Source organism: Pseudomyrmex gracilis, unplaced genomic scaffold (assembly GCF_002006095.1).
Source record: "Pseudomyrmex gracilis isolate BER0280 unplaced genomic scaffold, ASM200609v1 scaffold_113, whole genome shotgun sequence".
Lineage (NCBI taxonomy): Eukaryota > Metazoa > Arthropoda > Insecta > Hymenoptera > Formicidae > Pseudomyrmex > Pseudomyrmex gracilis.
The window spans coordinates 42,872-59,256 of NW_018020697.1; the positions used below are offsets into that span (position 1 = coordinate 42,872).

The following is a 16,385-nucleotide window of genomic DNA, read 5'->3' on the forward strand; positions in this document are numbered from 1 at the left end:
TCACTAAGCGCTTTCCTCTCTAAAGAGAGCAACGATTATTAATGATCTGTTTGAAATCTCATCAATAAAACGAACAGATCATGTTTGTATATTACGCGACGTCTTATTTGTATAATCGATTATTAATTCAGCACAATTTTTACTTATGAATGCGAGAAGAAAGACATTTGACATACTGAATAGAAAAAAAACGAACGTGTCCGAAGTTCATCGGAAAGAAACTATAATACTAAAAAAAAACTAAGTAATTGACACAACTGCGTTGATATGCAATTCCGAGAATTACTGAAACGCTCAGTAAACCTCGTTAAAATTACTCAATAAGCGATAAAAATTACTCAGTGATATTAAAATTTATCTTTTTTTTTTCCATGTGCGTAAAAGCGAATCTTCGTTCTTTGATGTTTTTGATAAAAGAAAGATATATTTTAAACGCGATTACAATGAGATTATTAATACGTACGCGATATTTATATATTTGCGAAGGACGTTTTCTGTTTATGTTTTCTGTTAATTCTGAAAAATATGATTTATCTTATATTTATCTGCGAGTAAAAAAATATATACCTTCATATATTATATATATGTATCGTGTTTTCTTTTTGTTATATTTTATTTCTCTTTAACGTTTCTTTCAACAACGCGAATACGGCGCTTAGTGTGTTAGCGGACATTTAATTTGTAAGTTTATTTAGGCGAGAATTAAAATTTATGTATCTTGCAATGTGTGCGAATCTTCAATAACGATATACTGAAGCAAGCGCATGATTTTAAGTGGTTCTTTTAAGAAATACATCTTTAAGAAAAGTAATCCGAACCTCTTTCCCTTCTCCTCATTTCAAATGCTGATGCTGGCTTGAATTTTGTCCGTATTAATGTAGCATTTCTCGCGGCATTTCTCTTTTAATTAAAAACTAAAATTCGGATAACGGCCCGCGTTCCTCTCACATCGTCGGAAGATTTTCTCCGACATGCTGCTCTCATTATTTCCTTTCATTAATTGTTAACATGTATTCAGTATTTGTGTTATTTTAGATTCTTATTAAAATATTGTCAGGTATATTACCGTTTATTATACCAATTATTACCACAAGCATATTGTGTAATGTATTATTATTCTACAAAAAATACATGGTTTTTCCAAAGTCGGCCTATTACCATTCTGTTGCTGTGTCTCATATTATCGATCTATGTCTAATTTAAATGTCCGATTGTTCAATCGAACTTAATATCTGCTGAATTATAAATATCTGCTTGCGGAAAATCCAAAAGAGCAATTTTTTCGATAAAAATGAGTGTACGATAAGTTTGTCATTTCTTCTTTGTTGTTCTTGTTTCTTCACTTAAAATCTATTTTCTTAGCTTTGAGTTTTCTCATTGGTTATTTTCATTTCAAGATCAAATAGAGTAATAAACATTTTTATTTTTTTCAGAAATCATGAAATAGACAAATGGCGGTCGAGCGAAAACACGATACTTTCACTATGTGTTACGTCTATCGTGACGAAGCCAGTTTGTATGAAGAGTAGAGCGAGAAAACTTTCCTTCCCTGTTTTTAGCGAAGAAAGCGAACGATGGCTGCACCGCGAGACGTTTCCCACGAAGTTAGTTCCAGTGGTGTACCTGCCACCGATCAATTTGCAACAATGACACGCGCTTTTCAAATGAACGCGACGATTCGCGCGAAGACATTATCAGCAGATTTGATTGTGATTTTCTCTTAGGAAAGGCGTCGGAAGTGCCACACGAAATTGACAACATGCTTTTGGTGTATATCCACGTGACGACATTGATTAGAAAATCGATCGCGCAAAGTCGCTTTATCTTCCGTTTCTTGATGTGAAAGCGACGTGGCATCACGCACCGCTTTTGTCTCGCGCATTTCAAAATAGATTTGAACTTGTTATGTAAGAAAAAACAAATAATCGTCGTTGTGCGAACAATATAGCGTGAGTGTGCTAATAAACGAGCCGACGATCGAAACGTCGAAACTTCAGTGGATCAAGCTGTATACTTTCATTTTCTCAAACGGAAATTATATAACGCGTTTTATTTTATTTATTTTAAAATTATTTTGAATCTATTTTATTTATTTTAAAATTATAAATTATATAATTTTTAAAAATGTCAAAAAACAGCGGTGTTAGAAGCGGATACAACAATGGAAGTCTTCACGATGAAATTAAATTTACTGTAAATTCTCCTCTTCAGAATCATGTTTGCATATTTCGACGGGTTACTCTTGAAAATGCCAAGGATTTGCTGCGTCCCCCGTAATCTTGAGAACAGGAAAAAAGAGGGGGACTGCACACCTTTCACTGGAAGAGATACATGAACTGAAAACTTACCTATTCTTGCAGCGATTAGTACGACTGAGATCTCGACAGAACACGCTTCGTTTATGAAAAAGCCGCGTTTTAATTTTAATCGATTTACTTAATCAGTGTAGTGTTATTTGTTTATAAATTTTCCTGTCAAATTGAAATAGTCAAGATGATCAATACTGTATCCAGTGACATCATGGAAGGTTGGTACTCAATTGTGAAAGAAATAATGTTTCATATTTGAGAGATTATTTAATAAAAATAATGTGAACTCCGCAAAAATTTGCAAACTTGGTACATATAGTTAAGTTCAGTAATATGTCAATGTAAATACAAATATAGTTCTTAGAATTAATATTTATTATTAAAAAATATTTATTGAATCTGATATTTGATGCTTTCGTGTGTTAAATGAAGGAGAAGAATTCCTAAAGATAGTTTTCGGATTTAAATTGCGTCAGTGTTTTTAGAGTTTCAAGAGCAGCCTGATCATCAGACACGCAATGATACAATAAGTAATGTCCACAGTAATGTCCACAAAACATTGGTGTAAAACTGATACCAACGCGGTTCAAACTTGAAAACTATTTTCAGAAATGTTTATCAATTCTTTGTTAAAGGAATTTAAGGAGCGTCTTTATCTTGTTTATCTTAAAGAGAGATTTTTATTTTTTATCTGAGACAAGAGACAGCATTGATAATAAACATTGATAAATATATTTTTAAAATAAAGAACAATACAAAGAATCTAGCAACCAATTTGGTTGAGGGATGTCGCGATTTTGTCGCCAACTGTCAGCGAAATTTGGAGACCAAAGGTCGTATCGTCTAATACAAGCGAGTTATTTCATGTAAACGGCTACAAATATAACTGCGTATTTTTAACACGTCACTTACACAAAAACATCAAACTTTTTAGTAGTTTCATTCTCTAGCAAAGGCGACGTTGTGTATGTGAAGGAGTTATCGCGTATGCGCAGAGAAGAAAACTAGGTAATCATTATAACTCTAAAATATGTATTTAACACTTTTATGTCATAGGCTTCACTGTCATTTCAATTCGCTCAAATGTACACATATACTATAAGTGATTTATGTAGTTCATGTAGTTTTGTCAATTTATTGCATATTTTGTCGCGGTATAAACTTAAACTTTCTACAATTTTTTATTCCCTAATATGAGACACGCAGCCGCTCTTAATATATGAGGTACTTTATATTAAAAATCTGTCAAGTTCTTTACTTGATGTATATTAGTACGTTTTTAGTAATCCATATTTTCAGATGGAGGCAAAGAAGTAATCGTGGTCTAACAGTTAATTAAAGGCTAAGAAGCAAAGAAATGAGATATTCAAAAGCATCTAAACAATTCAGTGTCCCAGTGCATACTATTGAGCAATATGTTAAAAATGACAATAGTTCTGTTGTTGCTAAGATTCCTATAAGAAAGATCTCTTGTGTCTCATATTAGGAGCCCTTTTTTTAATCAGCAAACTCGGTACTTTTGATTTAAAAAATTCACACAAAACAAAGTATAGCAATTATCGATTGCTAACTTTTGGGGATAAAACTTGAATATATTTTTCATAAGTGTGACATAAAACTAAGGTTGCATATTTAATAAATTATAATACTTAAAAAAAAAAAGTATCTCATAATGGACATTTTATGCTCTTTACCCTACTACAAATTAACAAGCGTTTCATTTAAACTACTTTGTTTACATAATTCTTTATATTGCGCAAAATAAAAATATCAAAAGTGAGAAATGTCACTTATTCTACATTTTCTATCTAAATGTGTCAATATATTAAATACACATCGGCATACCACAAAACTTGTGAAATGTAATGTCGTCATTTTAGTTTCTTACTTAGTTTCTTCAAGGTCGCGCATAAATCGTCGTGTGTAAATTTTGTAAGATCAAGAAATTATACATATTTGCTGTGTGTAATTCATATTATTTATTAATTTGTTGACGTGAAGTATTTCATAAGGATCGATTATTATTAAATCCTTTGATTGTAGTTATTTGGTGAGTGGAACAAATAATATACAGCGAGCGAGTGTAGTTTTATCAAACATTTGTGCAAGGCAAGTAAATACCTCCAAAAAGGATCTCGCAAAAATTACAACAAAAATAAAATTAATAGCAAGTTGTTAATCAATTTCTCATATACATGTAAAAATATTAAAAGCGCGTTTATTTTACAAACACACAGGTAAGATTTAATCGCGACCACATAAATGTAAAATTTATTTGGCACGAACGGAAGGAAAGCTCTCTGCACAATTTTCAATTGCCGTGAGACACGAGCAATCCGTGTCTTAGCATACACAAACGCGGACATATATTATGTCCAATTGTTAGAGACACGAGTTTCTTCGGATTCTATTCACGTGTGGATGCACAAAAGTTAACGTTTGTTTGGACATTTTGACATGCGAAGCGTGTCTCGTACAAGTGTTCGCCCGGTGTTTCTTCTCGTTCCGTCGTACAATTGGAAATTCCTGCCACACACAGCGAGTGATTTTCTTTTTGGAGCTTTACCTTGATTAAAGTTAAGGTATAAATATAGAGTTGGCGACAATAATATAAAGCAGTACGAATTTAGAAGACATTAGAATTTTATATCTTAATGTTTTAAATTATATTATTTCAGTTTATCATGTGAATCCTTATCGGGTAAAACGCGCCTCCGTGCGTAAGTTTACGCGCAATAAAAAATGCTCTGTTTAGATAGGTTGTTTTCCAGCAAGAAAACACACACAAATAAACAATAAGTCTATTTTTTGTAGTTGAACTTCTTACATAGTTTTATCTTTTTTCTTTTTTTGTTCACTTTGAAGAAAAAAAGATGAAAGATAAATGCAAAAAGTTTAGCTCAAAAGAACAGATCTACAGTGTCATGCACAGAAGAGCTGTGTGAAGTTGTGTGTGTTGGAACATCATTCAATTCTGAGTGAAATCGGTGGATCGCGCTTTATATACAAATTTATTGAATAGTATTTCTGGTCAGCACGTTAGTTTCTGTTTAACATACGATATAATATGTACGAAATAAATCTATAGATTTTAAATTTGGAATGTAAAAATTTATGTATATGAGAGAAAGAGAAAAAGAAAAACTAGAGAATAATAAGTATAATTTATATATGTTTTACATATTTTATTTCATGTTAAATAAAATGTTAATTAAATAAAACTGTAATAAAATGTAATATATGTTGTCTACTTTAAAAATTAATTTAAATTCTTTAGATGAATAACGCGATAACAATAAGCAATGCCAATACTGCATTTCTAGTATAAACAGTTTTTGCAATAATAAAAAGTTACCGCATTATTAATAATTTAATCAGTTATTAATAATTTAATCAATGTTTAATTATGTATTTTATTTTATTTTATACGTTGTTTTTTATACGTCGTTGGAAAATTAAATGTCAAATAATTTTCTTTGATTGTAAATTGCGTTAACAGCTCTTTCTCAAGTGCAAAAACGTTATCTTTCTCTTATCAAGATGTAAATATATGCTTGCAAACATATATAAATGTTTGTTGCTAAAAGATTAACAATAGCATTTATTCAATTCAGATTATTTATTTACTTGCATCTTCCATTGTGTATAAAATTTTATTCCCCGGGAAAAGAAAGATTAAATCTAATTTAAATCTAACGAGATAAAAAATAAAAAATTAGATCCAAATTAAATCTAAGTAGATGTAAAGTAGGTCTAAATATATATATATATATAAGTAGATCTATGTAAATTTACATTTTTATTTATTATTAGATCTGCTCAGATCTAATTAGATTTAAGCAGATCTGAATAGATCTGAAGTGAGATCAAAAAAATTACGCTTGTTTTTTGTAATAACAAAAATAAGAAAAAGAATTTTTATTTAGATTCGGTAGAGAAACACCTGCGTATTATCATAAAAGAAGGCGCGGAGACACCAATAAGCTATGAATGGGAGAATCCGGAATTGCCGCCATTCTACGACGAGAAGAAATTTCGGATCGGTCAGCAAGCCTTTTCGAAGAATTACTTTTCCATGATGATTGCAAAGCTCTGTGGTCTCGTGTCCCTCTTGGCTATCAAAACCATACTGGATGTGATCATATTTACCAAAAGAAGCGGAATCCCTTGCTTGGCGTATCGCAGATATGCGTCGACGATTCTTCACACATTAGTATGGCACGAAAAGAACCCCAAGGGCAAACCCAACGAGTGAGTACGTTATCAGAAAAAACAGTGTAAAATCAATTATCTGTTACAACTATATACAATTTATACAATAATAAATGAATTTTCAAGAGACGCGGTAGCGTCTCGACGTCAAGTTACATAAAAGTATCCGCCGAATGAATGTCACTGTCAAGACGCTACCTTGTACTTTATACCGAGTTTTTTCTCTCAATGAATTTGACAAAATATTTCGTAAATTATGTATAACACTAATGAAAAATTATTGTATTTATATTTTTATAAATACAATATTCTTTTGTAAATAAAGTAAACAATTGTTACAAAAAATATTTGTATGTCGTGTTACAATAGATTCTTAGAGTCAGTGAAGATCGTGCGGAAAAAACACTGCGTTTCGTTCAGAAGAAGCACTGAGGCTGGTGTTCACAAACCGACGCAACTGGATATGGCACTGGCGCAGTTCGGATTCATCGGATATACTATAATCAGCGGGGACTATCTGGGAGTGAAAGTCACTCACGACGAACTGGAAGGTGTTGTGCATCTGTGGAGGGTTATCGGATACATGCTCGGGATGGACGACAGGTTTGTACCTACTTGTTCTTTTACTGAATAAAAATAGTAAAATAATGAAATCGAACAATTTTGTTTTCCGGGAAAAAATGGATTAGATCTAACTTAAATTTAACAAGATAACATTATAAGATAAGATTATTCAATCACGAAGAATGTATATGAATTCTAATTGAAACGTAAAAATCTTTCACATCTGAGAGATTGTCACCCTACTTCTGACATAAAAAACATATATATGTTGATTATGTGTCATAATTTTACAAGTGTGCAAAGTTGTCTCATCAAAATCAATAAGTTTCAATGGACAGTTTTGATTTATTTGTGACGTATCTTACAATACCGATACTATTTTCTCACTCAACTTAGTAACTTTGACCTCGCGTATCTCCGAAATGAAAAGTAGGCTCAATCTAAAATTTTTCTGCGATCAATGTCTCATCATAAGCTATCATTTAGAATACTATTTGGTTCAAAATTTGAGAACTCCAAGACGGGCGAAATTTCACCCTATTTAGGATCCTCTATATATAAATCTCTACTTATATCTATTTAAATCTACTTTATATTTATTTAGATCTATTTTATATCTATCTAGATCTAATTAGATCTATTTTTCGATTTTTTTACCTCGTTAGATTTAAATTAGATCTAGTTTATTTTTTCTCGAATTAGTAAGAGAAATAAATATTTAACAATGTTTTTGAAATTTTCTTGATTTTAACTTTGATCGCAAGATTAATTTTCTATTCCAGATTCAATCTTTGCGCAGGAACCGTGGAAGAAACTCGTGCTCTTTGCCAGAGATTGTTAGAAGAGGTGTTTCTGCCTTCTATGGCAAACAGAAACGAGCACTTCGATCAGATGGGCAACGCGATGCTGCAGAGCATGTGGCCCGTCTCCTATGACATCGAACCGATAGCATTTATTACATTCACATTTCATCTTGCGTCTACGACTGCACGCAACAATAATCAGTTAATCAAAATAGGTGATTAAATTTAATGCAACATGTTGAATACAATAAGCAACAATTTTTCTTATTTCAAGATTATGTTGCATATAAAAAGGAACAAATTAAATTGTATCAAGAAAGAAGTAAGTATTGAACTTTACTGATGATAACAGATAATAGAATTTTTATTGATATCTTTATTTTTATATCGTACGATTAATGAGCAACATCAATTTCATTATTTTACTGCCAAATTGTTGCCACGTGTGGCTCGCAACATTAAAATAAATTTATGCCAAAATTGGCATAAATTGTCACTTGAAGCGTACAAAGTTCGATACACGTAAAAAGTGTGAAATACATCACGTAAATGTGTGTTATATATGTTTTCACAGATACGTCGAGTATGCCGTTTCGCAGCTGGTACTTGTTCAATCTGCAGTGCTTTGTCTTGAAATACTTAATGCGACCGGATGCCTGGTGGTCTGTATTTTTCCGTGCATTTTTCAACAGCCTGTTACGACTCTCGATCTTTTTTATGAGACATTTTCCGTTTAACGCTTATTTGTGTTTCGGGAAGAAATACGCCAAAGTCGATATTTTTCATGATCACTATGACTAATAAGTAACATATAAGTATTTTTATAGTCAATTTATCGAGAAAAAAAGATATATACTGCCATTAAACAAATATACAATTATAAAAATTAACAACTTCGATTATAAGAAAAATTTATGACGTGATTAAGCATGATGTTTCACAATTAATTATAGCAATAATTTATTAATCAACACATTTATTGTTATACGGGTATACAGGGTAATATATAATAATGATTGGACAATGAATAATTTTCAAATAATTATCGTAAAATATCAAGATATCACGTTTTTACGATACACAAAAAACTTCTCAGAAAAAATTAATTATATTCTATACGAAACGATTTTATATGTAAACTATATAGATAATTATTTAGTATAAAGGAGGTAGACTTTCGATGACCTTGACATACGTCGTCAAGCACACTCTCCCGAGTAATCTCTAAGAAGTTTTAGCTGTCGCTTATTGTTTATTAAAAAGTTATTTACAAAAAAACTTATGCAACGTTGCTTTGCGTGGAAAGTTATGAAGACAGTGTGTTCCGCCTCCTACGGAGAGGCTCCATTATCAAAGAAAACTAAACATAGGTTTGGGTTGAATCTATTGTATAAAGAACTTGCTACAACAAACGACGACTAAAACCAAGGTTCCACATGGGTTCACAATTTTCCATGCAAAGCGAGATTCAATCCAAATTTATGTGTCTCTAGACACACACACACTTTCTACGCGAAGCGACGTTCCACATGGTACATCAGTAGAGCATTACAAATTCTATTTAGTTGAGTTTTTATTTAAACATCGTTTTGCCATGAACGTATAGACAAATTTTTCACTTTCATGTCAGAAATGTATCCTCTCAGTGATATTTTATTACAAGATACTGAATAATATTTATGTGTCATATTAATAACAAAAATTTGTAGTGTTGTATAATATTGCAAATAATAAGAAAAATGTTGGTTTTTAACATTCGTTTGTGTGGTCATATTTATGAATAACTTTTCAACAAATATAACGAGCGACGGCTAAAAACCTTGATTGTTAATCGAGTATATGTTCTTGACAACATGATCAACATCATCGGAGCTGCTCTAAACTAAATAATTATCATTATGTATTACATATAAAATATCATTATGTATTACATATAAAAAGAAGAAGTGCTCCTGACAACATGTGTACTGTAATGTGGCCTATGTAACGTAATTGATCATCACGGCTAAGCGGAACGAAATGGTTCTTCTAAGAAAACAACACGTGCCTGAAAGCAAAAAGTCAAGTCTTTTTATTCTCAATTTTTTTATACGTTAGCATACAGTGGTAGTATTAAAATTTACAGATAAAAATAACCAAAAATTTACAAACAAAAACTTACAGCTATATTTGATGTATATATTTAAATGTGTATCTTTAAGAGAGTACAACGCAGTGCTCGAATTTTATTTGCATCGAAGGATTTTCATAAGTGTTACGCTGCTCGCTTTCTCTTCCGTGCCGCACTTATCTCAGCGACGGTCATTGCTTTGTCATCGGTGGTGAGACGCGTTTTGATATTGCAACGGGGACCATCGCTGAAGTAAGTGCGGTGAAGAGAAACTGAGAGAGGCGTAGCCGCATACGTATAGCGCTCAAAAAAAGCTTTCGGCAGTTGCAAGTAAATTCAAACACTGGAATAGAGAATAAATTTCTTTATAATTTAATTTTTTTGATCTAATTAACAGAATCATAATTTACATGTTTTAATTATAAACGCGATATATTATACATATTTATAAGCAATATAATAAGGAAATGAAAGTAAATACGTATCTATATATGTATATAAAACATTTCAAAAAAAATATATATTTTATTAAACACTACTTTAAGTAAAATTCGAATTTCTTTTTGTTTGATATGAATATCAATAAATTAAATCAGCTAAAATAAATTAATATTGAAATCTCGATATATCGTTATCGAGAGCAACGATTACTGCATGTTCAGTATACTTCACGTCGGACGTATTTTAACCACGTTATGCAACCACAATTCCCATAACTGTAAATTTCCCTGTAAAATTCAAGAAGTTCGTCCCGTTTTAACATGCCTGCCGGTAAATGTTCTTCGCGTCTTCGCTAACTGACTTTGATCTCAAAGTCGATCTTGACTTTAAACCGAGTTAATGTTATCTAACGCCAAGCGCATTTAAAAGAAGCATTAAACCGCACTCTTCCAAGTAAAGGATCTTGTAAATAAGCTAACAACTCTATATACATAATACTAGTTTCCTCGTTTTTCATGTAGATATTATCTGTTTTCAACAAAAAAACGCTTCTCTTAAATATTTTAACACAATATATCAAATTAGTTGAGTACAATTGAGTAAAATGTTTTGAAAAACTCAGGGATAATTGAAAGAGACGTAAAGACTTTACTGCGACAAATTTATATCTCGGGCGACTCTAGCACATCGTGCACATTTAGGATACGTGCGAGAAGCACGTGCGATCCACACGTTCAATTGCGCGGACCCTGATGAGCGCGACTAATTGTGCCTCGTCAAAATAATTTTTTAGTTCGCATACTTCTTCCGGCACGCACGGCGACAATGAGTAATAAACAGCGACGGCCAACAATTCCTCGCGTTGCGACACGGCGTCACGAAGAACGTTAATGTTGTTTAAAATAGTAATAAGCAACATTACATCAGCATGAAATCATGCCTTTGCTGTTTTTTACGTGGACATAACCAAAACGGCTTATTTTATATTACTTTATATCCTAATATAATGTTGATAACGCGAGACAGTTTTATATTGTTTTTTATACAATATAAATTTTTACATAAATTTTTTTATATAATTTTCTTTGAGATATGCACAAAAAATATTTAATATAATTGAACGTGGTGCAATAAGAATAAAATAAATAAATTTCTTCAATTAACTTGATACTGCACTTGACGCAATTAGTTCTATAAATAAAATGCTGTTACGTACAAATTGCTAGGCGTGTACCGAGCTATTTTGCGTACACATGACCTTTAAGAGAAAAAATAGAACGAAACCGATTAATTAAAATAGACGCGGCGCCGTGCGGCCGATGAATGACCGAAGACAGTCTCGACCACGTTTGATCCATGACCGCGGAAAAACAAACTGCAGTTGCGGATGGAAGGAGAGATTCGGTCACGGTGTGGCGTTCACGCTCGCCGTCTTCGAAGCGAAGCGTCTCCTCGTGCTCGCTCTGGAGATACTTGCGGAGTGGCAGGTGATCTATTTTGCAGGTGGCCTACAGCCAGTCGCCCTCACCCTTGCGGATGTGGTCTTAGGGTTGCTATGTGCTATCATAACCGTACGTGCTATACACAGGTAATGCTCGTCTATCCTGTGACGATTAAAAAAAAGCTAAGAAAATAATTAAGAATTTTTTAATATTATGTATTTAACGAGATGTTGACTTTATTGATAGATGTAGAATTATAAACGTCAAAAAGAGTTAATCAGAGCCAAAAACAATTTTTTGCGTCAAAATTATTACAATTGTAAATTTTTATAATTTGACGATTATAGAGTGTTTTATTTATTTTAAATTATTTTTAATTTTTATGACTAAAATATTGTTTTTCTATTTGTGATTTTTCAGTGTGTAGTTCCTCATTTGTGTCAAAGGGAAATAAGTAAAAAACAGATTATATTGTCTCATTATTAATTGTGTTTTATTAATTATTTGCAATAAACGGATAAGAGACATTATTGCAGGCGTACATTATCGAACTTTCGTCCGAAGACTAAGCGTGTTCTAAGGTACCTCCTGATAATCATAGCCGTGTGTGCCGCTATGAACACGGCGACCTTAGCCTCAATAGGGTACCACATCAGTGTGAGACAAGAGACGTTGGTCGACGTCTTTAATACCTCGATGCGAATGTACGGCAGTGCAGCATCTTACAAATATGCCATCGATGAAATACAATTCATGTTACAATGCTGCGGTCATACTTTCTATACTGACTGGTTCTTCTTCGACTGGCAGGTAAAATTCTGAAAAGTGGTTTTCTCCCTTTTTCTTGTGAAGTACACAGAGCGATAGCGGATCTATACAAATATTTATTCACATTGTATGCTTATCTATACTCAAATGAATAATATTCAAGTAGCCTGTTTTAGATGTCCCGTTCTATATATTCTCACTAATGTATATGTATAATATTCAATGACAACTTTCTAAGAATGTAGATTACGCATCTCGAGAAGACATGACGAGACAAAGCCGGATCTCGGACGAGGATTACAGAGATCGCAGTGTCCCCTTCAGCTGTTGCAACTTGCGTGTAATGACACCTTGCATGCACACGGAGATGACAGACGACAAAACGATAAACGTGAATGGCTGCGCCGCTGCGATCAGCCCCATTCTTCTCAGAATCGTCATCGTCGCTTACGTCATGACCAGCACCTTGATCATTATACAAGTGCTATTAGCGTTTTTAATTACTAGGGTGCGTTATCGTACTTAATCTTGCTGCATTAAGCGCTTTTAAAGTAACAATCGATACATTATCGGTGTTTCATTGCAAGCAGTAATAAAGTAAATTGCATTTCCATTCCATCTGCGTTCATGATAAAGCAAACTAACTTCACACAAATCATTTTTACATAACACAGAAGCAATTTGTTTTTTTTATAGCTCATTTCGGGGCCGCCAAAAACAGAGTTAGTCACAAGATTAAAGAGAGATAATATCTTTACAAGATATTGTAAAATTTTATGACTCATTTTTCGCAATAGTGATAAAAAAAAAGATCTTATAATGAGAAAATGGAATTAACTGTTTATAGAAAACATTATTTTGATATTTTTACATCAATTTTACTTGTACTTTATAACACATTGACTGTCACGATAATCACACAGAGAGAACGGTTCCTTTAAATTTAATAATCCGATTTGTTTGACTCATATTTGTGTTACATTCAAACAACATAATTTTATACCAAACAACAATTTTGTTGAATGAAAATTATATTGTTACGTTAAAATAAATCAAACAGTTTATCAAGATTAATCAAGTGCACTGTAGGGCCAGTATTTATAGATGATTACTAGCAAGATAAACGTATTATTCAACCATATTACTTAATAATTTATTATCACTATATATGTAGAGAATATGCTCAGAATTATGAAAATTCTATTGTGACAAAACATATAAAACTAGCGTAAAGAGCAATATGTAACATCTACTGTGTCACAGATGGTCTCCACGTTTGTTCCGCCTGCAATAACATTTCCTGCTCGATGTCATGCTGCGTTACAAGCAAGTCCAGCGTTGAAGATCTGTAGACAACAATGTTCTCACAAAAAATCAATCGGGAAGAAAAAAGCAACGAAACAACAATTTCCGTTATCGACAGAAAAAAATAGTTGCTTTGAAAAATCCAAACTTAGATGTTCCGTTACCGGACGAGGTTGTTCTAACTCAAGTGACAAAAAGTAGTAAGATATAAATTTATCTTCCCATAAAAAATCATATTTTATTTTTTCTAACACTTGATTTTAAAACCTCAAAAAACTTAGAATTGAAAAGAAATTTATTATAGTCGGATTTTTCTTTAGAATGTTGGCTGATGGTACATTGTTGCTGACATTCTTTTGCAACTTGTGCCTGTAGACTTTTCTGAAGTTTCAATTTTGTTATCTGATATACCCATAGCATCGTTAGTAGCACAAACGTTTCTGCAACGGGTTTTCCGAAAACTTAGCAACGTTTCGTTAAAAGTTTCTAAAACGTTAACGTAGCAGAAACGTCGAAATGTCCGCTTTTTAAGTTGCGGTCCGATTTCGTAGAAACGTATAAAAAACGTTGCCCGATAAGTTGCAAAGTTTTTAATGTTTAAATTTTTATAAACATTGTAAAATACTAATTTTTGAAACCATGCAGGTTTTGTCTGCTTAATTTAAAGATTGCCTGATTAATTAATTAATCAATCCTTTCTGGAGAATAAAACCAAGCAGGCAAAACCTGCATGGTTTCAAAAATTGCAATAAAGAATCAGATTTCTGTTTTACTTATTATTTCGTCGGAACCGAGATTTTTTCGTTATTTATTCTCTTCCATCTCTACTCCTTAGTCTTTATTAACAATCCAGCGCAATATGACCATGTCATAACCAAAATGCTTGAAAAGAGACACTCGCCAACTCTGTGGAGACTAATTGGTTGAAGCGTAGTCCACTTCAACCAAGATCCACGAGTTGGTGAGTCTCTCTTTTCAGAAATCATTTGATTATTTTTATTCAAATGTAAGATAGTAGAATGTCAGCACGAGAGAGGAAAAAGTAACTTTAAAGAGAAAAATTTATGAAAAGGATAAAAATTAGAATAATAATAAAAAGTAAAATATAATCTTTAAATGATGTAAAATTATTAGTTAAATATATGCAAATTGAAATAATTCTTAATCCGATATTTGTAATTTTCGACAGTATCCAGGATGTAGCAAAGATCAAACCGAGCGTTCACGAGGAGCACAGAATATCTATAAAACGTCTTCATAACGTCTGCTTGTATTGAAGCTCTATCGTATTGATGACTTAGAAATTTTCGAAGCAACAGTTCTTCCAAACAAATTTATTAATGACGGTAAAATACTAGTGTCACGATAAGAGATAAGTTGAGAGACAAGTAGTGAGGTAAATAGATTTCCTTTTTATATATTCAAAACGTCAGATTCAGTTCAGTTCGACTCGTGAAACAAAAATACGACGTTGGCTTTGTTATAAAGCCGTTAGTTATCCGACCATAAGCTTGTGTTAATTAACTAAATCTGTTATATCTTACTCAGCTATTAAAAGTGGTAAAATGACTTCTCAATTTTGATACAAAAGTCAAAAGCAAGAAAAAATCACACAAAAGTAGTACGTCAAGATTTAAGTACGTTGAGAGGCTTTGTTATTGTTATGCATAATTATGCTTTGAATTGAGCATCAGAAAATGTTGCAATCTTCCTACAGCTTTGATAACTAAGTCAACAATTCTAAATTGCTTTATAGTATTCATATGTTAATAATCTACCGCATCTTATTTTTTTATCAATATCGTAAGTATAGTTTGATAAGCTGGAGTTTAAAATGTGCTTTTTTCGGGTTTACGCATATAACATGTAAAAAATGTCACTTCTAATTGTAATTATTTCTTTGGAAAAGTTAAACGTTTAGAAATTTCACAGGTGCTTATAAAACCTTTTGTTTAATACGTAGTTCAAATTTGAAGAGATTTGTAAATAATCTATTTTACGCGATAAATATTTTATTGTTAACAATGTAATACAAAATAAAAAGTAACGTCTGTTAAAAAGGCAATTTCTGCAGTTAGAAACAATTGAATTTTAGAACACGTGACTCAACTAGCTTCACATCGATATTGGCTGAAATGTTTTTCTACAACTAAAAACACATAAATAAAGTAACAACATAAACATTACAGTTAAAAAATAAACTACTATACTAATCAAAATAAACGAATAACTAAAACTAAAAACTTATGTTATACTAATAACTTATGTTAAAAAGACTGCTGGTTTTTATTAATCATTATAATTACTAAATAGATTAAAACAAACATAGAACAGATATCTAACACAACATTAGAACAGATAACTAACAATTAGATATCTAATAATTTTACTTTTAAGTTGTTATACACGTTAGTTGCAAGAAGTAACTTAT

General features: G+C 32.0%; 2 protein-coding genes across 7 annotated transcripts; both read left to right on the plus strand.

The window, feature by feature from the left end:
• The first annotated feature begins 1,437 nt into the window (after positions 1-1,437).
• LOC109856314 lies at positions 1,438-10,469 on the plus strand. Of its 2 annotated transcripts, XM_020431436.1 has the most exons (6): positions 1,438-2,008; positions 2,361-2,527; positions 6,236-6,560; positions 6,891-7,124; positions 7,868-8,103; positions 8,463-10,469. In XM_020431436.1, the coding sequence occupies exons 2-6, from the start codon at positions 2,494-2,496 to the stop codon at positions 8,687-8,689; spliced, it is 1,056 nt and encodes a 351-aa protein (XP_020287025.1). In that variant the 5' UTR covers positions 1,438-2,008; positions 2,361-2,493; the 3' UTR covers positions 8,690-10,469. The 2 variants fall into 2 exon arrangements, with proteins under 2 accessions (XP_020287025.1, XP_020287024.1); XM_020431435.1 differs by lacking the exon at positions 1,438-2,008 and having other exon boundaries at positions 2,164-2,527.
• A 217-nt stretch (positions 10,470-10,686) lies between these two features.
• Positions 10,687-15,904, plus strand: LOC109856295. 5 transcript variants are annotated; one of them, XR_002250378.1, is made up of 7 exons: positions 10,687-10,904; positions 11,740-12,027; positions 12,418-12,691; positions 12,888-13,157; positions 13,913-14,154; positions 15,144-15,350; positions 15,503-15,904. XR_002250378.1 is itself a non-coding variant. In XM_020431400.1 (6 exons), the coding sequence occupies exons 2-6, from the start codon at positions 11,759-11,761 to the stop codon at positions 15,229-15,231; spliced, it is 1,143 nt and encodes a 380-aa protein (XP_020286989.1). In that variant the 5' UTR covers positions 10,687-10,904; positions 11,740-11,758; the 3' UTR covers positions 15,232-15,904. The 5 variants fall into 5 exon arrangements, 4 of the variants coding, with proteins under 4 accessions (XP_020286989.1, XP_020286990.1, XP_020286991.1 ...); XM_020431400.1 differs by having other exon boundaries at positions 15,144-15,904; XM_020431401.1 differs by having other exon boundaries at positions 10,687-10,892; positions 15,144-15,904.
• Positions 15,905-16,385: the final 481 nt, after the last annotated feature.